At 50.5% G+C, this 27,426-nt stretch overlaps 2 protein-coding genes across 2 annotated transcripts in view; one reads left to right on the forward strand and one right to left on the reverse strand.

Moving 5' to 3' along the window:
• The window catches only part of LOC143150329 (uncharacterized), a 30,621-nt gene extending 21,869 nt beyond the window's left edge, over window positions 1–8,752 (reverse strand). The window contains exons 1-3 of the mRNA XM_076318513.1: window positions 8,721–8,752; window positions 8,415–8,591; window positions 7,882–8,004 (exon numbers count right to left, since the gene is read on the reverse strand). Of these exons, the coding sequence (XP_076174628.1) occupies window positions 7,882–8,004; window positions 8,415–8,591; window positions 8,721–8,752 (332 nt within the window). The remainder of the gene's footprint in view (window positions 1–7,881; window positions 8,005–8,414; window positions 8,592–8,720) is intronic.
• Window positions 1–27,426, forward strand: part of Ds (dachsous cadherin-related 1) — a 418,513-nt gene that overhangs the window by 311,047 nt on the left and 80,040 nt on the right. The window lies entirely within an intron of this gene.

The raw sequence follows: 27,426 nt of genomic DNA on the forward strand, positions 1-27,426 counted from the left end.
TCCACGTTCTTATAACCACCAGTTCCCTCTGTATCCGTTTCCCCCTCTCTTACTCCGTTCTTGGGCCTTACTCCCTCTCTGTCCGTTCGTATTCCCCTCTGTGATCGTTCTCGGGTCCCTACCCCTTTTACGTCCGTTCGTATTCCCCTCCTTCTTCGTTCATGGTCCCCAACCCCTCTGTATCCGTTTATATTCCCCTCTCTCACCGTTCTTGGGCCCCCACCCGAACCTCTCTATATCCGTTTCTATTCCCATCTCGCTCTCTCCGTTCCTGGGAGATTCGTTTCTCTCGTCGAGGTTTTTTTCTCCATTCGTAACCACGTCATTAAGATCGAATGGTGTTTCAGTTCTCGCTACGCCGATATTCATCGTCGGCCGGATGGATCATCCGATCTGGTATAGCGTTTCGCGTGGTTCGCCACGCTCGCGATGCGGCCGAAGGAGGGAAGATTGCCGCTTCTATCATTTAACGCGGACGTATAATTAAACGCTATTAAGATTACGCCCGGGCGATCGTTAACCGGACTGGGGGGCTCGACAGGGCCCGGGAAGAATTTTCTATTCATCGGGGGTCGAGGTGGAGGGATTCGCGGCGCACGAGGCCCGGACCCGTGTTTCCTTGCGAATACGCGTGCGATCGCCGCGCTAGTAGCGCCGAGATATACGTCAGCGTTATCCGATCGACCAATCGTGCGTGTTTGTAGGATCTGGAATTTCTCGTTACCCTACCCGTGGTCCATATCGTGTACAGCGTGAACCAATCAGAGGGTAGAATCCTCGTTTGTTAATTTTTGAATTTTGAAAAGGGTTTCAGTTCTTACTCGCACGTGAGTCCTGATACTTTTCGAATCAAAGGTTGGAACCCTTCTTTGTTAATTTTTAGATATTTGAAGGGTTACATTTGGTACTCGCACGTGGGTTGTGATACTTTTCGCTCTAGACTGAATAATTAATTCTGAAAGTTAAACTAGGATAGTAAAGGGACTATAATAAATCTTAGATTACGTAGTTTCTCATTCTAAAAGCCTTCGGTACTTAAGTCGTTGATCTAGAAACCTTTTGGGGATTGTAATTTCTTCTTTTCGAACAACAATATTTGCTTGTTCTTTTACACATCGATCGATAACGGTAGAAACAAAGCGATTAACGTTCTTCGAAGTAAGGTAAATATCGAAAACTAGTTTTCGTTGTAATCGAAAGTCCAAAGATTCTTTCTATAAAATAATATTCACCTTACCGAGAAAACGGATCGTCGATAATTACGATTGTGTTACGGTGCGAAAGAATCGTCCGACGAGAGCATAATTTCGTAGTACGTAACGTGTCCGCGGCAAGATCGACGCCCAAAATTCCTAAGGTTATTATGCAAATCCGGGTAAATATTTTAACGCGAGAATGTTAAAATATTTTTTATGCAAATCTCTATTTTATGTATTCGCACGGAAAGCAACGTTCCACGGTGGAAAGTAAACGGAAATTTTGATTTACCTTGTCCTTACTCGTTCGCAGCACCGTGAACACTAACCGACCGACGACGAGCACCATGAATATTTACCGTCGCGTCGCTTCCCTCGAACAATAGCCACAAGGTCGGTTCTCGAAAATACGCAGGTATCGTTCAACGAACCCGCCTCGTTTCACGGAATTAACCACGGTGTTTCCATAACATATCGCACCGTCGATAAATTTTCCTTCGATTTTGTCTCCTCCCCTCCCTCGCCCACTGTCTGTCACTCCCAAACAGTTGATTCTTCCATCGCGATCGCTTCCTTCTTAAATAATCTTTATAACGCGGCCCTGTATCCTCCCGTTTCATCGCAGAATCCCGTCCAAAGGTTTCAACGTTCCGTAATTTCTCTCGCGCGGGCTACCTTCGTCCACGACCGAGCAGATACTCTCCTCTTCCGTATTTTCGCGTCTAAGCTACGCCACCACCTCCCGGTTATTAATTTCCGACCGTTCATTTTTCGCCCTCGAGATATCCCGACGTTGAACCGCGTTTAGAACCACGCTGTCGAGCACGGTTTCAAGAAGGATCCGTGCTCGAAACAGGATGGGGGACGATTTTCGTGTCTAACGCCTTTCTCCACCCCCTGGTTATTAATTTCCCATCGTTCATTTTTCGCCCTCGGGATATCCTGGCGTTAAATTATAACTCTCGCTTCGTCTTCGAATTCTTCCACCTTCCCTTTTTTATCCTCCGTGCTACGACCTCGGTTTTTCTACACTTTCGAAGCGAACGGATTTGCATCGAGGATGTTCTCCAACCGAGAACAAAACTGAGGGATGATTTTCGCGTACAATCCATTCCGATTATTCGTTTCGAACCGTTTACACTTCACCCTCGAGATCTTCCACGCGACCATCTAAATTTCCCTGCACTTTCGAAGTGAAAGTATCTTCAAACCGAGCATACCCGTAGGACTAAGAATTTCACGGCCCCGGATTATTGATTCCAGATCATTTTCACCCCATCTTGAGACACCACGAGATTGAACCGTATATATTCAACCTCTGATTATTTTTCTCCTTTCCTTTTTATCTCTCCAGCTCGTGGTTTTCAAACATTTTCAGGGGGGCAAAAGATTTGCAGTCCTGTAACCGAGCACAGAGTGGGGGGTTGACGCGCAGGGGGGACCAGGAACCACTTATACTAATTCTCGCGGCATGGAGAGAGCAGCGACACGGTAGCTTCGTTTTTCACCCATCGGGAGCGCCCCTGAGCGGGAGCACTTAGGGGCCCAGGTGTCGAACGACGACGGGGCCCAGTGTACGCGTCGTTCGCGTGAAAGCTGTCCGCGAATCGTTGATGTGTTCGTCGATCGTCGAGCGTGCGTGCTCCGCGGAGTAGCACACCGGTTCGCGCGTATCGACTCGCGAGGATTCGACTCCTCGGGCAAAATGGAACGAGGAAGGGTACGGGGGGGAGGTGAAGTTGTACGAGAGGGGACGAGGAATATTCGTGGCACCGGTGCACCGCCCTGGTTTCGCGATACACGCGAGCTTGTCTGGGGGCGAGCGATCAGGGGGGAGGTGGGACCGGAAGATCAAATTGACTTAACCATACTGTTCGCCCCGGTATAAATAAGACACGGGGCACATAGTTTTTATCGAAATTGCTCGATCGCCAGAAAATCGCTCGAGCGGCGAACCTGCCGCTTCTTCAGAGAGGAAAGGAGGGAGGGAGGGAGAGAGAGAGTGAACGAGCGCGCGCGCGCGCGACGAAGATAAATAAAAGATTCCGTATGCATAATGAATGCGACCGCAGAGATTCCAATCTGATATTTTATTGCGCTCCTCGGACGCGAGCGACTCGATGAAAACGCGGACACCTGGAGCCGAATTTCGACCCGTCGTCTACCTGGTTGACGCGAGGGAACAGTCCAAACATTCGCCGAACGATCCTCCTACCCCGTGGACCGAAATTCGTCGGCTTTACGGAGCGGGTACACGTATCGGTGTAGTTACTTCGTTGGGAGAAACTTAGAGCGGGGATAATAATTGTAGGCTGGGTTGATCCGTGTAAGATTTACTCGAGGGAGACGCTGGGAAGAGTAGGATTGTCGAACGAACACTGCGTGTAGAGTAGAGCTAGTTAGGGGACACTGAATGGAGAGTAGAGCTCTACGAACATTGCATCGAGAGTAGAACTCTAGTTAATCTAGAGTAAGACTCTTAATGAACACTGAATCGAGAGTAGAGCTCTATTGAACACTGTGTGTAGAGTAGAGCTATATAACGAACACTGAATGGAGAGTAGAGCTCTATCGAACACTGCGTGTAGAGTAGAGCTATCTAGCGAACACCGAATAGAGAGTAGAGTTCTACGAACATTGCATCGAGGGTAGAACTCTAGTTAATCTAGAGTAAGACTCTTTGATGAACACTGAATCTAGAGTAAGACTCTCTAATGAACACTGAGTCTATAGTAAGACTCTCTAACGAACACTGAATCTAGAGTAAGACTCTCTAATGAACACTGAGTCTATAGTAAGACTCTCTAACGAACACTGAATCTAGAGTAAGACTCTCTAACGAACACTGAATCGAGAGTAGAGCTCTATCGAACACTGCATGTAGAGTAGAGCTCTATCGAACACTGCATGTAGAGTAGAGCTCTATCGAACACTGCATGTAGAGTAGAGCTATCTAGCGAACACTGAGTAGAGAGTAGAGCTCTATCGAACACTGCGCGCAGAGTAGAGCTATCTAGCGAACACTGTGCGTAAAAAGATCCAGTGAACCCTTCGTCCAGAATAGAACTCTCGCGAACATTCCCTGTAAAGATAAAATTCTCTAACGAGGACTGAGCGCAGAGTAGGATTTCCGAGCGAACAACGCACCGAGAGTAGACCATCTCGGCGAGCACTGCGCATCGAGCGTAAAGGTCCCCTTCACACGAGTACATCCTCTCGCTGGAGGTACGCGTGTGTCGAGACCGGTACGGATCCCGGTTTCTCGCCCGTGAGAGAGCACTCGTGCTCCGGAGAGTGGAACTCTCGAGTGGACAGCTAACACGAGATCGAGAAACGTAGATCGGCCACGGTGCCAATCGGTCCGCGAGATTAACTCGCCGCTCCGACCTAGCGATATCTTACGTAGGCGCTGCGGATTCTACGTGGGCCGACGTGTAACCCGACTACGTCCAAGCCACCAAGTACACGTTTCGCTCGGTAGGTAGGAGGGAGAACGTCGTGGAAGCACAGTAGCGGCAGCCCGGGGCATCACCACGAAGGGCACCTCATTATTTATCGCGATATCAACCTATATTTCACACACATCCGCGCGCCCGGCCAGAACATAGGGAGGCGAACAGGGAAAGGGTTAGAGCGGGAAAGCAGCTAGCCGGAGCGAGACGAAACAACCGTATCCAACGATTCGCTCTCTCCTCGCTAACCACCACCGTCGTCTCTCTCTCTCTCTTTCTTCTTTTATCACGCCCCTTTTCTTTTGCCACCTATTTCCCCCTGCACTTACGTAACCCAGAGCCCCGCCACCTGTACGCGTGCGGTCCGACGCGACCGCGAACCATTCGCCATGGCGTACGCGTTTTTCCACGATGTTCAACCACCTGGCGCAGGGTTTCTCAAATTGTGGTGACGGGACGTCGCGAACCTCCCGATACTACGCGCGCGAAATTAATTTCTCACTTGTGTACGAGGAAATTCCAGTCTTCAAAAATGAGTTCACCGGAACGAATTATGTTTGATCTCTAGTTACACGCAGGGTGCTGTTAGGTTCATACGTGTTACGAATCGCTTCTTTAAACGTTGTGTGTTATCGACTCGGGCCCAAATTGAATGAAAAAAAAAACTTAACACGTATTACTAGACAACGTTTCCACGCTCCGTCGTGCGTTCAGAATCTCTCGATCAGGTCCGAGCACGACACTCGAGTCGAAATTTATTTCGACGGATCGTGACAACGGGGCCCTATCAACGGGCCCGGGACAAATCGTCTCCTCGCGGAGATCTCGCTCGAGTAGGGCACGAAATTTCTCTCTGGAAGCTCCTCGAGTTCCGCGCGAGAACGAGTTGCGTAACGAGAAACGTTTATCGCCCGGTCGGAAGGAACCCGGGGCCCGATGTTGCGAACAAAGAGTCCCGCGGGCCCCGAAAATTTCAACACGCGCGAGGACGGCGTTATATACCGAGACACGGCTCGGCGAACGAAAGAGCAACGGACCCCCCGCGGCCCACCACCGAGTGACAAATTGTTTTTCCGTCTACCGTGTGCCCCGTGCTCCGGTCGGGGACTCGGTGATGCCCCCCCCCCCCCCCCTCCATTCTCTCTCCAGAGAGATTCTCGAGCGGATAACGCGCCTTCGATCGAGAAATCGAACGATTAGAAGCGACGGACGCGTGTCACGAGCGTTATAGAATTTTTCTGATCCACGATCCGTGGATACATCTCCCATACTCGCCAATAGAGGGAGACTCGAGCGCTGACCGTTTCTCGTAAGTCCCCGTACCGCCTTCGATTTGTACATTAGGTTGTTCGATAAGTATTGTCAGTTTTTTTTTTCATTGTAAAAGAATACTACGACACTTCAATTTTGAACAACTGTAAATACTAGGTCGTTCGATAAGTTTTGTCCTTTTTCTTTATTGTAAAAACTACTGTGACACTTCAATTTTGAGCAACCATAAATACTAGATTGTTTGATAAGTTTTGTCATTTTTTCCACTGTGAAAAGAATACTACGACACTTCAACTTTGAACAACCATAAATACTAGTTTTGTCGTTTTTTCCATTGTAAAAAGAATACTACGACACTTCGACATTGATCACCTTGTCATCGCCTCTTTGACGGGCGCGAATCGTTCGTACACGAATCCATTGAAAATAATAATTCCCCGTGGTTCGGTCAGGGTTTCGATGATGCCATGTTCGAGAGGGTAACGCTCCTTCGATCGAGCGGACAGACTCGATGGACGCGTGTCTCGAACGAAATAGAAGAATGCTACTCGACGATCGTTACGTATCGCCTGTTTGGCTCGCGAATCGCTCGAACGCGGATTGGAAATATTCTCCATGGTTCGATCGGGATTCCCCGATGGTACCCAGAAAAGACGATCGAGAGGAGGCTCGAGCGTACAACGCGGCTTCGATCGCGAAATCGAGCGATTAGACGCGGTGGAGGCGCGTGTCGCGAGCGAAAGAGAATTTTCCTCACCGAGGATCATTATCGCGCGAATCACTCGCGAACGCGGATTCGTTGGAAATATTCCCCGTGGCAAGGCGAGATGTAACGCGCCGGGACGAAAAGATCGAAGACGCTTTAGCATACGCGCGGTGTGCTGGCTCGAGCCGATAGTGGACGGAAAGGGGGGACGTGCAAGGGAGGGGGAGGGGGAGGGGGCTGAGAGAGAGAGATCCGAATGCGATCCAAATGCAGCACGACTGGTTCTCCTCGCGCGATCGCAGAGAATCTTAAGCACCTGCCACTTAAGGACCGGATTGCTCCGCGGGAATGAGAGAGTAGGCTGAAAGCTCGGACGATAGAAGAACGAGAGACCGAGAGGGAGGGACCGAGAGAGAAAGAGAAAGAGAGAAAGAGAGTGAGAGAGGAGAGGGAAAGGGGACCGGGAGCCCCCGAAGATGTCCTTAAGGATCGAACGATCCTGGGGTCTCTATCGAGCGTAGGTTACGAATATGGTCGCCCATATACTCGAAGCCGCTACGATAGATGACAACGTCTCTCTCTCGAATTCTATCGCTTTGGTTACGATTCGATGTAATCATTTTTAAGTCGAGTGCTGTGAAGTCGAGGAACGGTTTACAGATATTGTTAAAATATTGATAAAATTGTAGTATCGTTGGATAATATTTCGAGGGACGTAGAGGTAGACATCTTTGGAACCTAACCTCGAAATTATCACGCAAACGAATAAATTAAAACTATTTACCAAAGGAGAAGTAGTATATTGTCGCTAAATTACAATTAGAAGAGCTCTACGAAGTTACTCTTCGATCGTAACCTATCGTTGCACAATTCTACCGAACCTAACCTCCAAGTTATTCCACAAACGAACGAAACGTAAGAGAAAACGTACGTTACCGCTAAACAACTATTTATTCGCAAAGTAATAATCGGAGAACCGGTATAGAATCACTGTTCGACCCCGAGGTCGCGTAAATTCTTTCGAACCTAACCTCCAAGTTCTTTCAACGTAGTTCTTTCGACGTAGCCGGCGCGCGGCGATATAGGCGTAGAATAATAACAATTCGCCGCGTATAAAAGAGACGTACGGGGCGAACGATTGTCCTTTTCGTTTGTTCCGCGTCGAAACCGTGGGGAGTGAAAAAATGGCACGACGGAAATGTCGATCGATCGACGGTGAAAAAGTCCGCGGCCGGGTCGTAAACAACCTACGTACTCGCCTCCTTGGTCCCCGTGGTCCGTGGTTTGTTGCGAGCGCGGCTCAACGAGAAAAAGGAGCAACAATGGGCGAGATCCGCTCGTGCTCGAACTTGGTCTCTGCGCTCGGCTCGTCGATGCACTGGTTTAACGGCGCCGTGGCACACGGCACGGCACGGCACGGCACGGCACCGCACGGCACGGCGATGAAATCATAAATTGGTGAACGCCAGCCCGCCGGCACTGATAGCGAACAACCAATAATTATGCTAATACATACATCGTAATGCATCCAAAGAGGCGGTCATTCGTACGTATATACGGTATAGGGGCTCGCATGGACGGTGTGTACGGTGTGCACGGTGTGCACGGTGTGTACCACGGGACCGCGTATCCACGGTCCATGGATGGTCTTCGAACGCGAGCTCTAACCGCGAGCCGTACGCGCCGCGTTTCGTCGCGTACCACGGCGAAAACGCGGCGACGTTGATGCGCGCGAAGAATATTCATTCGCGTGGCCGCCTCGGGTATTTCTCGCGCGAACCGACGAACGTTGATTCACCGTGACGCGCGGGACCGAAGGAAAAGGCGTGAACGTCCAAAGGGGAGTGCGCGTGCTCGTTAAAGGCGTTTGTTGTACCCCCCTCGAGAACAGTCCTCGCACGCTTGGAAAAACCCGACGAGATCGCGTTGTCCACGGTTTCGCCGCCGCGGACGGCGCTGCGATCGCTACCGCGCGCCACACCGACGAAAACTTTATCCGACGACCAACGACGACCAACGACGACGGCGGCGGCGGCGGCGGCGGCGGCGGCGGCGGCGGCGGCGGCGGCGGCGCTCCACGGAGGCGTTAATCACCGCTTTTCGCCGCCCGACAAGATTAACGCCATTAACGCCTATGGGGCCCCGAATTAAGAGAATATTATCGCGACGACCGACGACGCCACTCCGTGAACGCGTCTTCGGTAATAGGAATCGGCAAATTACGCCGAACGGCGCTGGGGTAATCTATTAAGATAAGCTTCCCGGCGTCCTTTTGCTCCCTCCTTTTTCTTTCTTTTTCTTTTTCTTTTCTGTCTTCGGTACGCGCGTGTGCGCCTGCGCATTCCGCGCGCGCACGCTCTAATCCTCGTGAATCACCGATCCAACCTCGAGACGCGCGTTTCCGGACGCGTATAAGCCCCGAGCGCTCGTAATTTACATTGTTTCTTGACACCCCGTTACGTTTACGATGATCGCGAATATTTCTCTACCGGGGTTTCCCCAAAGAACGAACTTTACGAGCTGGTCCCTCGCGATCGTCGATGAAAGATCACCAAAAAATATATATATATATATTTATATATTCACCGGTATTATTTTCGACGTCTTATCGCCCGTATAAGATATCTCAATAAATGAAAATCTTCACGGAAATCCGTAGAAATGATATTCGTCTTGTAATGAAACGAAGACGAAGAGAAACCTTACGTGTAATCTTCCCACAGGTTACACCTTCGCTTCCTTGCGATATTAGTTCAATTCAGAACGAAACGTACTTCAACGAAGAATGTAGAAAAAATGTAACGATAAACATATTCGTTAGAAAGTTACAAGAACGACAGCAGTCCCCGGATCATTCGATGTAATAGAATCGTGGTCAAAGGAATCGATTATCGAATACTTGTCATTTAAATTCTTAGAAGAAACTTTAACAGAAAAATAACGATACGGCTCCCTGACATTTCAACAAACATTTCTCGCATCAGTGACTGGAAAAACTCTCGACCAACGAGAATGTAAATCGACGAACCGTTGAGACTCGCGAATCGACTCTTCTCGAGTGGTATCGTTATTAGGAACGAACTTCGTTCTGCGAGTAAAAGATCGGATAATCGAGCACCGTACACCGGAACGAAGTAGATCCTCGAAGTCGGTGAAAAAGCACGCGTACCCCGGATAGAAGAGAAACAATCGTCGGATGGTTGGTAAGCGTTCACGGTTGTGTTGCACGGTCACGTACGTAACACGTGGGTGGATATTTATCCAGGGAGTTTAACCTTCCATCGTTCCCCGTACTCAGCGCCTCGATGGACCCAATCATTTAGATTGCGCGCCGATGAAACGCGAGCTTAATTTTCTCGTGGCGGGACGGCCGATCCATTTGCCAACTGGTTGCCCCGTGGAACGTACTTAAAACGGGGCCGTTTGCGCGAGGCGAGATTGACCAGGCTGCCAGGTACGTTCGCTCGATCATGCGCGAGATCAATTAATTACAGAGACAAGCGGAGACACCTTCCATTAATTCGTCTCCCGTAACAATAAAGAATTCCGTATCGACGCGCGTCCGCGTCTTTAACGACGATCGCCACGGACCTGTTTCTCTCGTTGTGGGGGGTGTGGCGGTGGGGTGGCGGCGGCAGACGGAAAAAATAGGGCTGCCTTGGAATAAATTTAACGGCGCGGCGCGGTGCGGCGGGATCGATCGTTACCGATTTTTCTCGCGGCGAAAGAAGTTCTGCGAACGCGTTTCTCGGTTTATTACGGTTAAAGCCAAGGATAAAGACAAGGAACGAGAGGGTACCCGCGGAAAGGCTCCTCGATCGGCTCTCGAGCGACCGGGCAACAAAAATACGAATCAGGTTTCCCGCGCCCCCATTAATCTCAGAAATTCCCTGTCATCTCGAAACGTTAGGCTTCCACCGTGTGCACGTTACTCGCTATTGTACACGCGTACCGATACGTTTGTTTTCGAACGTATCCGTTCGCTCGTGGAAATTAATACGAGCCGCAACGATGGATCGTTTCGTCTTTTTAGCGAAATATGTGCGTCGGGTGCTTCTTCGGTTTCGTTTCGTGGTTCGAATTGCGCAATGCGCGTCATTACGCTTCGAGATCGTAGCTTCGACTCGGGACCGTGCGCGAAATTAATAATGTTGTTCGCGTATTTTTTTTCAACGGGGATCCTCCGATGCTTTCCGCTTTTCGAGCAAAGACGCGCGCACGTCGATTATCTCTTTTTGCTACGTGTGTACGCGCGTGTGTCGAAACGATAAACGCGCGCGTTGCGTAACAATCGTGATTACGCTCCGAGCACGAGCACGGGTAGCGAGATTCGCGTTTCATGAATCGCACATTCATGGTTCTGGTACTGACGGGGGGAACGATATATGGTTATTGAATCGAACGTTCGTTCGAACGTAAACGTTTCGACGCGTTTCGAAATTTAGGTACGTCGAATCACTAATATTATTTGTGTATTTTTAAACGGGGAACCCCTTTCGCTTTTTTCCTGCAAACACGCGCCTATCGATTATTCTTATTTTCCACCGAGCGTGTGTCGAAACGATAAATGCCGTACGTCGCGTAACAATCGTGATTACGCTCCGAGCTCGAGTACGAGTAGCGAGATTCGCGTTTCACGAATTGCATATTCACCGGGGTACAGCGGAGACAATATATCGTCATTAAATTGAACATTTCTCCCGATGGAAAAATCTCCGCGTATTTTCCAACAGGTATATCGTATTACTTAATGTTCCACTTTCTTTTCGTTCGATTGTACGTGGTTAAGTGTGTCGACGCAACGACAACGAATGTAACTTTTATTACACGATTACACTTTGACGCTCCTTTCCTCTGTTACAAGGGGAGTGGTACATAGTAATCAAATTTGACTCTAAAAGTTAGGTCTGGGTTAGGTCTGGGTTAGTTTCTTACACGATTACATTTTAACGCTCATTTCCTCTGTTACAAGGGGAATGGTACACAGTAATCGAATTTGACTCTAAAAGTTACGTATAGGTTAGGTCTGGGTTAGTTTCTTACACGATTACATTGTAACACCCCCTGTTACAAGGGGGGCGATACATGGTAATCAAATTCAACTGTAGGAGTTTCACACACACAAAACCACCACCATCAAATTACCTATATTAGCTATATTAGCTCGAGCAAACGAAGATACGAAGCACCGACGTTCTCGAATCGCGTCCAAGTCGCAGAAGGGGACAAGGGAAGGGGGTTTCGCGTCGGCAGGCGCCACGTCGAGAGTTACGCGGCTCCCCCTGCCCCCGGACAGGTGAACAAAGGTGGTGTTTTTGGTTTATTATAATGCGACCGATCGGTACGAGTAAAACGTGATTCGCGGCGCGGACCGAGTCCTGTCAGGAGCCCAACAGCCAGAGAGATCGAGTCCGCAAAAACGCGAGCCGGATTCCCCGTGGTCCCATTAATCTTCGAATTCTCGCAATTCCACGAAGACGAAGCGTGCGAAGTCGCGAAGAACCCTCCGATGCCCACCCATTCCACCCCGTAACCCACCTCCTCCCCCTCCTCCTCTGTCTCTTCGATTTCCCTTCGAGGCCCGCGAGGTCCTCGAAATTCTGTCCGCGTGCCGTGGAACTCCCGAGCTCTAATGCGAAATATCGATTGTCGCGTTCTTATTATACACGAGAGGGGGGCCCCCCATCCGTTCTTCGTCTCCGTCTCTTCGATTTCCCTTCGTGGACCCCGTGGACCTCGAAACTTTGTCCGCGTATCGAGAAGCTCTTCCGAGCTCCGATGCGAAATATCGATTACCTTATTGTACACGAGGGGGGGCCCCCTCTCTTTTGCTCCTTCGCGTCTTCGATTCTCCTTCGAGGTTCGAAGGCGAGACCCTCGAAATTCTACCGACGCGTCGAGAAGTTTCGAAACTCTAAGGTGAAATGTCAATTATCGCGTTTCTAGTGTACACGAGGGGGGCCCCCCACTTCTGCTCCTTCGATTTCCCTTTTGTGACCGCGAAAACTTCGAAACTTTGTCCGCGTGTCCAGAAGTTTCCGAATTCTAATATGAAATATCAATCACCTTCTTTTCGTTGAACACAAGGGGGGCCCCCCTTCTTCTCCAACTCTTCGATTTCCCTTCAAGCCACTCGAGAACCGAAATTTGATCCACTTTCCACGGATCTTCCGAACACCGACGCAAACCGTCAATTACCACGTTCCTATCGTGCCCGAGGGGGGCCCCCCTTTCTTTTCCTCGTCCGTCTCTTCGATTTCCTTCGCCAAGGAAATTTTGTCCACGCTCCATGGAGCTTCCGAGCTCCAACGCGAAATATCGATTACCCCGTTCCTTATTACACACGAGAGAGGGGGGCCCCCCTCTCCTCACCCCGTTACAGGACTCGCGCGACCTCGTGCACCGGGCAGCACGATCACGCGAAAAGATAGCGAAGCACCCTACGCGAGAGACACCGTAATAAATTCGTTTCGCTATATTGGGTGCCAAGTCGTCGTACGAGACGGCCGAGAGAAGCGGAGGGAAACCGCGTGGCGGCTGCGGCGAGCGGAGAGAGAGATTTTTCACCGTACGCGGGTAAAGGGATCAGAGGGCGAGGGGGGTGGTGGGTGGCCGCGGGGGAACCAGAGAAAAGAGGCCTGGGTTATTCAGAGACGCGATTATTAATCGGTACGATCGATTAAATCGCAATGGGATACGGCCGATTGCGTGCGCAGGATCAATAATATCGCGGACGGACGTACAAGGCGCAAGGGGATCCTTTAATGCGAGGATAGGTGTATCGATTATTGCGATCTCGTTTATCCGGCTGTTCTTTTGCCTGGGCCGCTCTCTCTCTCTTCGTCTCTGTCTCTCTTTCTCTCTTTCTCTCTCTCGTCGATCGCCCCACCGGCCTTCCACGATCGCGGATTGCCCCGAGACTGGTCGCCGCGCAATTACTCCCGGACCCCTCTGGAAATCCAACCGGGCATCGATCATTCGGAATCTCCTTTCGTTCCTTTTGCGGCTAGACACTTGGAAGAATCCAGCGAGTATCGGGGACAATTAATACATTGTATAGTAATGCCGTCCGAAACGGGAAAGGAAAAGACACGCGAGCCGCGAGGGGGGCCCGTACCGAGGGGGGCGAGTGATTGCGAATCGCGTCCGTACGACTTTTCGCGCGTTAACGTGGAAATTCGATATCATTACTATTGTTATTATTATTGTTATTAAACGTCTTTATTACCCACGTACGATTTCATAGGTACAAGGTACCAGTGAAACAGCCGGAGATAAGCGCCGGTTGAAAGTGATTTTATACGGATAAAGGTAGAGAGGGTTTTTCCATCGGTGTCTCGCGGGATGAAAACGATAGCTTGCTTTTTACACGGGGAAGGTTATCTCAAGGCCAACCCGAGCTCCCCGAGTGGCATTCTATGCCCTTAAGACGATACCGTCGTTGGACATGGAAAATATAAATTGAACGATTTACGATACGTGGAATGCGATTTCGAGACTTTTCTTTCGCATTTTAATGCGAGTTTAATACTTCGGGTGAACGCAACGTGAAAAGGTTTTCAATTTTTTATCCGTTTCGCAGCCGTGGTTGCAATTTCGTTCTTCCATACTTTTTCACAGTAATGTTTATAGAATCCAACCTCCTGTACCGGTATAAAATTCACACTTTACTCCAAAACAAAATCTTTGATGCAATTTCGTTGCTCCGTACTTTCACTGTAATGTTCAAAGAATCCACTCTACTGTACTATTGTTACAAAAATCCACTCTATCCGTACCAGAAATCGTAGTCCACTGCGTGGACGTACGGGAGCCAAGATTGGGAAATTCGCGAAGCGGTATCGCGGTAATCGTGGTCGATCGAAAAGGGGAGACGAAATGGAGTGGAAACGGGGGGTATGTAGAGGGTGGCAGGAGTAGCGGGTGTCGCTCGACCGGTTCGTAGATCGTATTCTATTGAGACAAACCACGCGAAGCGACGACGGCCGATCGGAAAGAAGGAAGGGAGGAAGGAAGAGGATGCCTAGCGAGAGTAAGGACTATAGGAGGCACGCCACGAACACCGGACAGCTATCTTAATCGACGACCTTTCTCTTAACCCGCCGATGGTTGCGCGGCACGCTCGGGCCGACAGTTGCTTTTCCACGAGTCGTTTCTCGAGAGGATGGTAAGGCCCCGTCGCGGTACGAAGGGCCAGAAACAAGGAGGAGGAAGAACAAGAGACAGAACGGAGGAACGCGGAATCCGAGGACGGGAATCGGGCAACGGGGCAACCGGTCGCCGCGGCGGGGCCCGCTGCTCGAGAGCGGACCCGGGTACGCGTGGGCGGTTGCCGAATAATAATAAACTGGTCTTTCGAGGCCCCGCGAGGGCTCTCCTCTCGCTCTTCTTTGTCTCCGAGTATTTATATTCTCCGCTCTTTTTTCCTCTTTTTTTTTCTCTTTTCCCCCCTTTCCTTTTTTTCTTCAACGCCGCGCGGCGGTGCACGGGCCCCGCGCGCTCCACGATCTGCCCGCGTTTCGAGAACTCTCGTAAAAGTCCGAGTTACTCCCGCGCGGAGGGGGAGACCCGTGTCGATAAGTTCACGCGAACCGGCGCGAACGTTTTATCGATACGCCCGTCTACTTTGCGTCCCCTTCGTGGCTGGAATTGAAACGTCACCGTCGGGGCGACCGACCGACCGAGAAAATTCCGTGCTCGGTGAGTGGCACGGCCGTAGTCATCGCCTAAGGCCCGCAGAGGGGGGAGATGGAACCTTGGACAGACTGACAAGGGAACTACCAACGATCGAGAACTATCTTGCCGACTACTTTTCGACTTCGGTGCAACCGTGCTCGCAACGACGCCTCTGTGTTTTGTCGTTCGATTAGGAACCGGGTTACGGGGGGCAACTAATGCAATGGAAAATTCCGGGGTTGTTAAATATTTGAGAATCTTTTCGACACCGGTTGAGAATTATTCGTACCTTCTCGTTGAACGTTGGCAATCGTGTTTTTTCTTTCAATTTTTATATTTCTTTCCCATTTTGTAATTTTCGCTTCCAGTCACTGTTTAAAGTAACCAAAAAACTGCGCGAGAAATTGCAAAGTAAAGAAATTCGTCATTGTTTATATTCTCCGAAGAATCTACATACACGTATATACACACGCGCGGGCGGAGTACGTCTCGGAATGAATTGCGCGTCGAGAAGCCAATATTTACCAACGCATAAAAGATTTGCTCTTCGACTTTCATCCTCCGCGCGAACGACCTTCGCCGCTCCAATTTTCCTTTTTTCTCAATTCTCGAAGAGTCTCGAGTATCGATCTTAACGAACCGAGCCGGCCATAATTAATATTCCGAGAACGCTCCGCGCGGGATAAATATTTTTACGAATTCGCTTGCATCGGTGCCCCCACCTCGAGTCCTTCGTCGGTTTAATCGCGCGAGGGAACCGCGAGGCGTTGAAACCGCTCGTAACGGCCGGGCTTACGCGGCTCCTCGGATATCGGATATAAATGAGATAGTTCGCGGCCTGGCGAGGATAAACGTTTGTTCGCGCCTTGGCCAAGGTCGCGTTCGCGATCCCGTCACGCGGTGGACTCCAATTATCGCGCCTGGGGGCCCCCTCCCCCCGAGTTTTGACTCGGTTAATACGCGTAAAAACGTCCTACGTGCGCGTTGCGTCCTGCAACGAGCCGCGCGTTTAAACTGCAGATTTAACTGTCGACATCCGCCCACGGCTCGTATATACCGGCCGATTGTAAAGGCAGATTGCTAACGAGCTCTTCTGCACCCTAGTATCCTTCGCGCATGGTTATGAGAGCAGGTAGGAGCGATAAAGGATGAAACGAGAGGAAACATTGCGAGTAGCGGGGAACTGCCACGCGCGGTAATCTAGCGTTCCGCGCGACCCTGCGGAAAGGTAATGGGCCCCTTCGTTGCCGATTGAAAAGGAAATCGTAACGTAAAGACGATGCTCGCGGAAATTCCGAAGAGAAGCTAAGGAACAGTCGACGCGTAAGAGTCCGAGAAACGCTGCTGTGTATTTATCGTGCCCCCCATAAAAATTGATTTTCAATCTTTGGGTAAAGGAAACAGTTTGGAAAGAGAGTGGCGCGTAAGGGAGTGGAACATTACTTGCGTAGATGAACGTAACGATAATTATTTACCGGTACCGAGTCGATGGTAAATTTTGCCCCCCTATCACTTGTAGTAAAATTTGATCGAAATTCTTTCGATACAGAATCATTTTCGCGAGTAAATATTCGTAGGAATATCGAAATTCAATTTCTGGTTCGAACGTCTTCGTCGATGACCCCCCAATTTTTGGGGGCACCTAACACAAGGGTACGCGCTTTACGTACATAAAAGTCGACGGTTCTTGAACCAACCATCGAAGTAACGATCTCTAGTTTTATCAATGGCATTCTACGATTTTGGAATTCTTATCATGTGCCTCCCAGAAACTTCTCGGAACTGCAACAAAGTTTTCGTTGGATAGTTTCCGATAATTGTCGGCCCCTTTTGCATAGACGAGTGAAAAATTCTTTCCATCCGACGAAACGCGAGCAAGTGATCGTAACTCGATTTCGGTGTGGCCTGTTCCCCGTGAGAAAATCCCCTGACCCCCCTCGATTTTCGGTGACCGAAAATTTCGAGGGCACGGTTTAAATATATCGACGTTCGTTTCGCGCTCGTTCTTCCGGCAGTTGGCCGACGAAATAAAAGAAAGCCGGTCCGGCGTGGTGGTGGTTCGAGGGGGGGGCGCGGTCGTTCCCCGCGGCGGGTCGGTTGCGCGGCACGGGCGCGTTGTATTCGAAATTTCTGTGAACGATCCCGGGTCCCGGTGACAACGAGACAAACGGCCGCTATTAGCCGAATGCCGAATTTGCGAAAAATAAACCCCGATCCCGCAGCGACCCTCCCCCCACGGCTCTACCCTCGGCTACGGTAGGGCAGGGGGGTGGGGTGGCGATAACGAATGGCGGAACATACGTCGCGGTGATAGCTTGACAAATACATATTAAACTATTTTAATGAGAAGTGGCCGCCATATCTCATCGCAATTACCGGCCACCGACCCGACCGGGGGCCCCCGGTTCGACTCGCCTCTCGGCTTGCTGCTCCGCGGCAAAAACACGCACCCCGAGAGCAAAGGTTAAGAGGAGGTCCCATACGGCTCCCAACGTTTCAGAGAAGAAGAAGAAGAAAAAGAAGGGGGGGGAAGGCAGCACACGCGGGACACGTCGCCCGAGCGATTCGAAACCGCACGTCGACGACTCGTACCCCTGCCCCCACCCCCTTCTGTCCTTCCTCTTCGACGCTTGAATTCGTCGAAACCGCGAGTGGCGGCTCGCGGGTAGACTCCGCGCTCGATGATCGCTCGTTCGCCGCGGCGATCATCGACAGGCACCGTACAAGACCGCGTGATATCCGTGACGTTCCTCCGATATTCCTTATCCAACTCCATAGAAAATCAACGTCGATGAACCCGTTGTGCTTACTTCGCGCGGCAGAATCCAGGAAGACGCGACAAGCGAGCGAGGAGAGTGCCGAGATTCGAAACGGTCCGAGGTGGGGGGCCTAGAAGGGGGAGGGAGACCAGCGAACCGCGAGGGTTGCGAGCGAAAGAGAGACGGAGAGAGAAAGAAAGAGAGAGATAGAGACGGGACGAGTTGGCTCTCGCAACCGACTCTCCCGGGCAACGGTGAGTGACAGCTCTATAGAGTTCGTCGGGTTGGTAGCATTGTGCGGACTTCCTCTCCTCCTCCGGCTTCCCTGCGCGGTCACTTTTGCCGCGCGGCGCTGTTGCGAGCTCGTATGTAAAGCGTCGTACCGGCCTCGGTACCGCTCACGACATTTAGTACCGTACGTCGTGTATACCGGCTGTAACTGCGCCGCGAGACGAGCACCGGTTACCCCCTACCCCCCACCCCACCCCACCCGGACCCCGAGCTCGATTATCTCCTCGTCGCGAAACGTTTTAGAACCGTATTTCGCCGGGTCCTCCCCCTCGAGGGCGCCACTCTCGCCCCGATGCGCGCGCACACCAATTTCCCGCGCCGTCGACGGGCCCCGATCGTTTTAACGAGGTCAGATCGGGAAATCGAACGGTTCGATGCCTTGCAATTGTTAAAATACAAACGATATATTCCTTACGGGTATTATTCGTTTCAAGAGGTTCGATGGGTGTTTAGGGGATGCCAATAGGATACAGTTTCGCGCCATCGTGTGTTTATCGATATTTTGACGCGTTGGGTTTCACGATTGGGGGTTATGTTCCATAATGGAAGGAGGAAATAGTGTCTACAGGCAAAGAAGGGAGACAGTAGGTGTAATTGAGAGTAGGGTAGAAGAGGGGACGTTAGGGGAACAAGTATGGTTCTTGGCAGATTCCATGGGTATCCATACCGAAGGACATCCTTGATAAATTAAGAAATTCCATTGACATCCACACCAAAACACACTCTTGATAAATTTAACAATTCCAGGGACATCCACACCGAAGGACAGCTTTGATAAATTAAAAAATTCCACTGACATCCACACCAAAACACACTCTTGATAAATTAAAAAATTCCATTGACGTTCACACAGAAAGACACTCTGGATGAATTAAAAAATTCCATCGACGTCCACAGGGAAAAACACCGTTGATAAATTAATAAATTCCATGGATATCCGTGCCAAGACACGGTTCTCACCGGGTACACCCACTTGGCGTGCGATCCGCGCGGATCCTTTCTTCCTCGGTAGCAGTCGCTGACGTAAGCACGAACCGCGATGATCGAGGAATCCGACAACGACTTCCCGCCATCCAGCTCGATTACCATTTAATTTCTTTCGCAATAACCGCTCTAAGCACGCCGCGATGCAATTACCCCGAGATTCTAAGCGTTCTATTATCGGGGCCCTCCCGGTTCGACTAAACCGGAGCGGTAAACACATAAGACCGCGAATTCCAAGCCCTGGCACGCAACGGCTTCGCCGGAATGGTTATTGTGCCCGGTGGAAAAAAAAATCCGTACTTCAATTAGTCCGTCGGAGCGCGAGTCTCTATTTGGAGATACAGAACGAACTTTACCACTCCTCATTTTCTCCTTCTTCTTCTTTTTCTTTTTCTTCTTGTTCTTCTTCTCCTTCTTCTTCTTCCTCTTCGTTTCGTCGTCGTCGTCGTCGTCGTCGTCGTCGTCGTCGTCGTCGTCGTCGTCCTCGTCGTCGTCGTCTTCGTTTCTCGTTTTCTCTTCGGCGCGCGCACGTCGTTTCCTTCTCCTTAGTTTCGCCCTCTTCCTCGTACCCCCTCGTTCTTGCCGCGCGATTTTTCACCGTCTATTTGCGGCCTACGTGCGCGCACACCGGCACGCATGCGCGAGTCTCGCGCGTGGGGTGGGGGGAGGACGCACCGGCGAATCGAAGAAGGACGCGAACGCGAAGGGAACGAGGGATCGTCGGTTGAAACGAGACGGTCGACGGGAGCCGAGGAGGTCGAGTGCAGGGGGTCGAGGGGGCCTCGGAGGGGTGGGGTGGGGGGGGTTGGCGAGGCGGCAAACACGCGCATATTTATTTATGCAAACGGAATACGCATCCAGCTAATTGTGCGGTCGCACACCCGCGGTGACTCACGTGACGGCTACCCGGGCATCGTTCCTGCATGTCAATTCGCGTGACAAAGGGTCGTGGCGCGTAGCCCGGCCGACCGTCGTCCACCCACGAAACTTCCGGTTCGTCTTCTCGTGGTTCCCCTCTCTCACACCCTCGACATCAACCTCCCCTTCCCCGTACCCTCCAGGCAACCGCGTAGATAGCCTCCTGGCTCGCGTGCGCGCTGGCCCCCTTCGCATCGCGTGGTCGCGCAATTAGGCGCTCTTACGTGCAAACGACAGGAATTTTAAACGCGACTACACCCGATAAAAACCCCCCCGTACGTAACGAGCGAACGAGTGTTTCCTGGAATCGCCCGCGGTGCACTCTCCACCGCCGCGAAACCCCCCACCCCCTCTCCTCGATCAACAGCCCAACGGGGCAGAGTCTTTTGTCATTCGCCAGGAGCGGCCCATCGAAAATGTACCCGTGTAAGTAGACCAATTTATTCGCGATCGATTCGTCGCGCATTGGTCGGATATCGTCGGGTGACGTCGCTTCGAAGTTCGGTTTACTCTGTACGCAGCGATTCTCCTACCTGACGATGTCACGGCGATATGAGAAATGTGTAGGCGGTCGTCGAACCCTGACTCCGCTTTGGACAAGGTTGAGGCAACTTGTAAACGAGGATACCGGAACGTCTCTTTTTCTCGGATTCGTGATCAAGAGTTACTCCTACAAGCTTCTTTCGATTATATATACACATCTTCCCTCCGTTGTGTCACGATCGTGGTACTTCCGAGCTTCCTCGGTATCGAGAAAAAATTCTCCATCTATTCCTCGGATATTGATAACTCTTGATCCTGATTTTGGAACACTGAACAGAGTTTACGAATACAACACGAAACCCTCCGAAAAGATGAAAATCTCCCCGTTTAAAAATCCTGTGCACAAAATACTCTTCCGTGCCTCGGTTATTGATAACTCTCGGTCCTAATTTCGTAACACCGAACCGAGTACACGAACATCGAGAAACACCCGAAAAGACCAAAGTGTCCCCGTCCCTGGCGCGACTCACGGTCCCGCGCTCTCGGAACTGTTCGCAGAAAATACTCTGTCGTGCTCGAGACCGAGAGGAACGCGCGGATAGTAAGGAAGAGCGAAAGGATCGCGGGCGAATGCTCGCGGGCAGCGGTGGACGACTGTCAGTCTCCATCAGAGACTCGGCGAGCCGGGAATACCGAGGATGGCTTCCCGACTTACTCGACGAACAGCTCTATCTGTCGAGCTCGAGCCGACAAAAACCGGGGGCCCGCGTGGTCGCACGCACGACGAACGGAAAGCACCGGGACGACGGGGGGTTAGGACCCGAGCGACGGAGAAAAACCCTCGGGTACCGCTCGCCCGTGCCCGGGAGGGTGGTGGCAGGAAGCAAGGACGAGGAAGGACGACGTAACGCCAGGAGGGCTCGGACGATTACCTCGATCGGTGGTTACGATAGCTTCCCTCATTGAGCGCGGGAAATCGCGATTCCCCCCCACCCCACTCCCCTCTCTCTCTCTCTCTTATCGATGGATCGCGACCCCGCTGGAAAGAGATTTGCATCTGGGACGCGGAGCTGGAATCTCGCGTCTACCGTGTTTCGCGTCGCTCCAAGCAGGAGATCCTCTACCGTGGGCCCCTTGTCTATCTTCTCCCTTGGCTACCTACCTGCAACCACTGTTTTCTCCCCGACGTGTTCGTAAATAGGATCTTGGCGTTTCCAGACGCGTCTAGCCATACCGCCGAGCCGGAGATTCTTCGACCGTAATTACCTTTCGTGGGACGATACTTTTCTCGATCCTCTCTGTCGGTACTTTAGACGATTGCGCGAAATCATCCGGGCTGAGCGCGACGCACGCTCCTACGCCCGAGTCTTCCACGGTTCGTCTTCCGTGGACCATATTCCCGTCAACGTCTCCGTTACTCTTTGTTCGCGAAATCCTCCAGGTTGGCTAGAACGCGTTCTGCACGCATTCAATCGTAATTACCTTTCGCACGATGACGCACCTCGTTAGCGCTTCGCTCCTGAAATCATCGCGAGACAAAAGTATCTTGTTACGCGCGCGAACATTCCATTGTAATTACCTTTCGCGCGGTGACACTTTTCGCGACGTCTCTTCTGGTGACGCGACACCTCCTACCCGACCACGCGATCCTCGCGCGTTCGTGTTGCAATTCGCATCGCGAACGCACAACCGTCTCCATTTTTTTTATTTCCTTCTCGCGTACAATTTCGAGGTTAGGTTCGGAGACTCCGTTTCTATCGCAAACTCTCCATTTTGCGCGCTACGTCGCTTCAAATTCTCCCCGATTTTTCACCAACCATCGAATCGAACCATCGAGCGATGTAACTTCACCTCCCCGAAACGAGGACGCGATTTTACCCGATTACTCTTTAACGAGGACGCGATTTTACCCGATTACTCTTTAACGAGGACGCGATTTTACCCGATTACTCTTTAACGAGGACGCGATTTTACCCGATTACTCTTTAACGAGGACGCGATTTTACCCGATTACTCTTTAACGAGGGCGCGATTTTACCCGATTACTCTTTAACGAGGAGACTCTCGTCCGATCCGATGAAAAGACGAGGGAAACTGATACGCGCGGTATCGAAACGACGATTACGATCCGCGTTAATTAGTCAACGGTGAAAGCGCCACTCGATGGCCCCGCTAATGAGACGTTCCCGCCGTAAAGGAAATAAATCCCGCGCGGCGGGACGCTCCGGCGTTTCGGTGAGACGCAAAGCGCGTACTTAGGGACGATCCGCGCTCCAGTTCGCCGCGGTTTTATGGATCGCCGAGGTGGATTATACGAGCGCTCAAAGGAAGATACTACTGCCTTTGGGGATGATTTAGTAACCCAACGATGTGAAGGATAATCGTATGAAATATCGTTGTATCGCGGCGCAGCCAACGATCGCGGTGTGTACACACGGTGCGAACGCCTGGCGCGCGGCATCGTTGACCTCGGGGAATGCGAGGGGCCTTTCGGTAAGCTTCGCGCACCGGGAATTTCATACAATATTAACGAATATTTTTTCATTATGAAGGGAATACCGAAAGGCGGGGCTATTAACTCGTTGAATCGCTCGCATTAATCAAGCCCTACGCGGCTCGTCGCGATCCCGCGCGGAGGCGGCGGGACGGTTACGCGTCTTCCTCGATGCTCGATGATTTCGATCGGTTTTGTTTTTAGAGTTCTCCGCGAGGACTGAAATTGCTTCGAATACGCTCGAGTTACGGTAAAGAGAGTTCTGTTAACCGGTGAGTGTATTTTTCTCCGCGAAAGATTCTTGGGTGGTCCCCTCTTCGGAGCGAAGGTGTACCCTTTGGAAAACACCGGTACGATTTTTAAAGGCGATAGGAACATGACGAAGATTTGGTTTTAGAAATATAGAAGCTGTGCGTCTGTGCGATAGATATTGAAAAATTGAAAAAACTCGAGTTGAAAATGTGAAATCTTTCTATCCACGCGATATGAATAGTTTGAAAATATAGTGGGGTTCAATATTCAAACTTCTCTCCTTACAAGAGTGCCCTCTTTGGAAAATTGGTGCAAATAGTTTGTAAATATAGGGGGGTTCAAAATTCAAACTACTCTCGTTCCAAGAGTCCCTCTTCGGAAGGCTGATACAAATAGTTTGTAAATACAGGGAGGTTCAAAATTTAAACTTCTCTCGTTCCAAGAGTCCCTCTTTGGAAGACTGGTACAAATAGTTTGAAAATATAGTGGGGTTCAAAATTCAAACTACTCTCGTTCCAAGGGTGCTCCCTTTAGAAGACTGTTGCGATATGTACCCGATCTGGAGACGATAGAAATTGTTTAAAAATACAAAGTTTCGGAAATTTGTGCTTCTCGTGTTTCATCGTCTCTCGATCGTTTATCGCGTTTAATATTTTGTTATCTGGATATTCGCCCGGACCAGTGGCAAGAACTCGCGCGCAATTATGGCCGCACGTTCGAACGCGAGCCATTGGAAAGAATGGTCAATCGCGCGAGCATCTATCGCGTAGATGGTCGGCGCCGAGGTGTATCGTCATCGCCGGCGAGGCGCATAAAACACGGCATACCAGATGCGGTCCGCCGAGTCATCCGCGATTTACGGCGATAACTTTAGTAGCCGGACAATTTGTACCTGTAATCGGGCGGGTTAGGTTCTATGGGGTTCGATCGCGACGGTCGCGCGAAATCGACAGCGATGCTTCGAGGAATACTGGAAGAAGAGAAAGACAATTTAGAGACGAAACATTTCAGGAGCTTTCTCTTCGTTTACGAACAGTAGCTCGAGACGATAATACGTGGGAGATTCGAAGAGAAACGGAAGATTACTTGAGGGTTAGTTCAGATCTCCCAATAGGTTTCGTTTATACGTCGAAACAAGACGGAACGTTTCAGAAGCATTCTTTTCGCTTCGGAACAGTAGCACGCGTTGACGGTACACCGTAGACCCGAAGGAAAATAAAAGAGTACGTATTGATCCAGATACTTCGCAATAATAATACGTGTTTATTACACGCGCGAAAGTAACTCGTGGAATATTTTTCCCCACCGCGTGCAATCTTTCCATCTCCGTACAGTACATTCCGCGCGACCGAAACTTACACCGAATTTCTCGACGAATGGAAATCCACACGTGAAAAGCAAACTGAAAGTTTTCCGATCGCGAGAAAAAAGAAAAAAGAATCTCGACTGGTGAATTGCACTCGTTGAACGTTCGTTGCAACGGTGCAGCACAAAGGAGTGGACTTTTCTGCACGCGAATACGGAAAGGGGAAACTCATTGGAAATTCGATAGAATCACCCACCCCGTGTATCGAGCGCCTTTGTGCTCGGGTCGTCTGTTGTTTTCTTTTTTTTTTCTCTCTTTTTTTTTCGAAAACACGAGAACTCGATTCTCCGCAATGGGCGCGCAGAGGTATTTCGTTCGTTGCTCGCTGGTATTCAGAGAGAGCCAGCCGTGCACAACTCGCTCGCTCTCGGCCTTTTCGAAGGAAACCCACGGCGGATTGTATTCCGTATACACCCCGATTGAAATCGATATTCTCCGCAAGGTCGGCGCGCAACAAAACCAGCGGAACAATGCATCGCGTGGTATACATTCGCCGTGGCAGCAGGAATAACAGGTAAAACTGCTCGCGATTTAATACAGCTCCCCGTGAACCTGCCGCGAGCGTACGTTCCACCCATCTCCGGTCTCCAGCTTCGTTTCCGTCCCGAGATACGCGGAGAATTAACGGGAAACGCGAGCGAAATCCGCTCGTCGGCTCACGGCTTGCATAATTTTTCGGGACACGGCTCAGAGCCGGGGGAACAACGATTCGAGGAATTCGCGCAGTGTGTCACGAGGATGCGTCCCGTACGTGTTAATTTACATTCAGGTAAGGTGTTAATTTATATTCAACCTCGTTTCGCTCGGGGTGATAGATAGATACGTAATTACGCGTAGTGCGGAGGAACAAGCGGAGAAAGATATTTCGCGGCAAGCGAACCGATCAGAATTACAGATCCGAGTAGATTATTAGAACGGATCGGTGTGGATTATTAGAACGGATCTGTGTAGATTATACGAACCGATCGCCGTAGATTATTAGGATAATGGATCAGCGTAGATCGGTAGAATAGATCGGCGTAGATTATTAGGATAATGGATGAGAGTGGATTATCAGAATGGATCGGCACAGATTACTAGAATAATTTATCAGCGCTTCGCTGCTGCGCGATGACTTTGTCCCGCGTTGGACGTATTCCGATAAACGCTGCGCGATGTTTAACCAATCGTTTGCAACGCGTCGCGCTCGTGCAGGAAGTTACGAACAATTTTCGATAATCGTTTCTCGTACGAGAAATCGGAATCGATGACGCGACGCGACACTTTCCTAGGAAAACGATAGTGTAGCTCCGGGTCGCGATCGACCCAGCGATCGAAGAGCCCGTTTGCGCGAAACGTTGAATTCAACAAAGAACACCTTTCACCTTGCTTTCTCCAACGTGGCGCGTCGCGTTCTCACGCACTCGGGTTCCCCTTTCTCATTAACGGCGCGCAGAGTCGTTAGATAAGTGAAAATAGAAGAAGTGGAGAAAAATGAGAGAGAAGAAAAAGAAACGAGAGAGAGAGAGAGAGGACCAAAGAATAAACGGAACGGTCCTCGGCCAACAAAGGAACGATCCGCGAAGAGACGGGATTATCTGATAACCGGCGTGAGATACGCCGCGCGAGAATGCAATTTAGGAATGCAAATCTAAATTGGAAAATTATGCAGATCGCGTCGCGTCTCGCGGTGCCCTGGCCCGGGACGCGCGGCGTCGCTCCGCGGCATAAACTTGTACAACGAATAAGAATTAATCTGTCGATAGAAAGTGAAACTATCGTCGCGCTCGATCATGAGTTATTGGATTAGCCGGGAAAATTGCGTACAGCGCGCACGTAACAGGATACCCAGCCCACGGTTAACCGTATCGCGCGTCGCGTTTAATAATTCAGCGACACGGCTGAAACACTCTCGATAACATCTCGCGGCGCATGCGCGTGCGCGTACGCGTGCGCGTCAGTACACTCACGTGGTACCGCCAACAACCAACCCTACGTACCGGTGATTCTAACCCCCGTTGCCTCGCGATTTCAGTCTCGATTCTTACTGTCCCCGTGAACCGCAAAATTATCTTCTCGAAGACATTATAATGTCTTCTATATCTTCGATATCTTTGATATCTTAAAGTATACAAATACTAACCTCGAAATTGATGCTAGAAAAGAATCCGAAATATACGAATACTAACCTAGAAATTAACGTTGAAAAGGAATCCAAAGTATACGAATCTTAATATCGAAATTGATATCAAAAAGTAAAGTATACAAGTATCGATCTTAAAATTAATATTAAACATGTACAAACGTGGACAAGGCTCACCTCTGGTTCTCACGTTTGGCTGGATTTCTTTACCGCGAGTTTGGCGGGATATTGCGATCGAAGGGGTACCAACCACGCAGGCTAATGCGAAAGATTAACAAGGACGCGTCGACGACAAGGGCCGGGTTTAGGTGGATCGAAAACCGTCTGTATATTCACCGTTCGAGCCGATCGTTCATTAGCGCGATCGGTCTCGAACAAGAGCGAAACCCGTCGCTCCGCTTTTTCTCTCGTTCCTTTTGAATTTTTCAAATGACTCCACGGAAAGGGAATAGGGA

This window comes from Ptiloglossa arizonensis, chromosome 8 (genome assembly GCF_051014685.1).
Source record: "Ptiloglossa arizonensis isolate GNS036 chromosome 8, iyPtiAriz1_principal, whole genome shotgun sequence".
NCBI classification, from domain to species: Eukaryota; Metazoa; Arthropoda; class Insecta; order Hymenoptera; family Colletidae; genus Ptiloglossa; species Ptiloglossa arizonensis.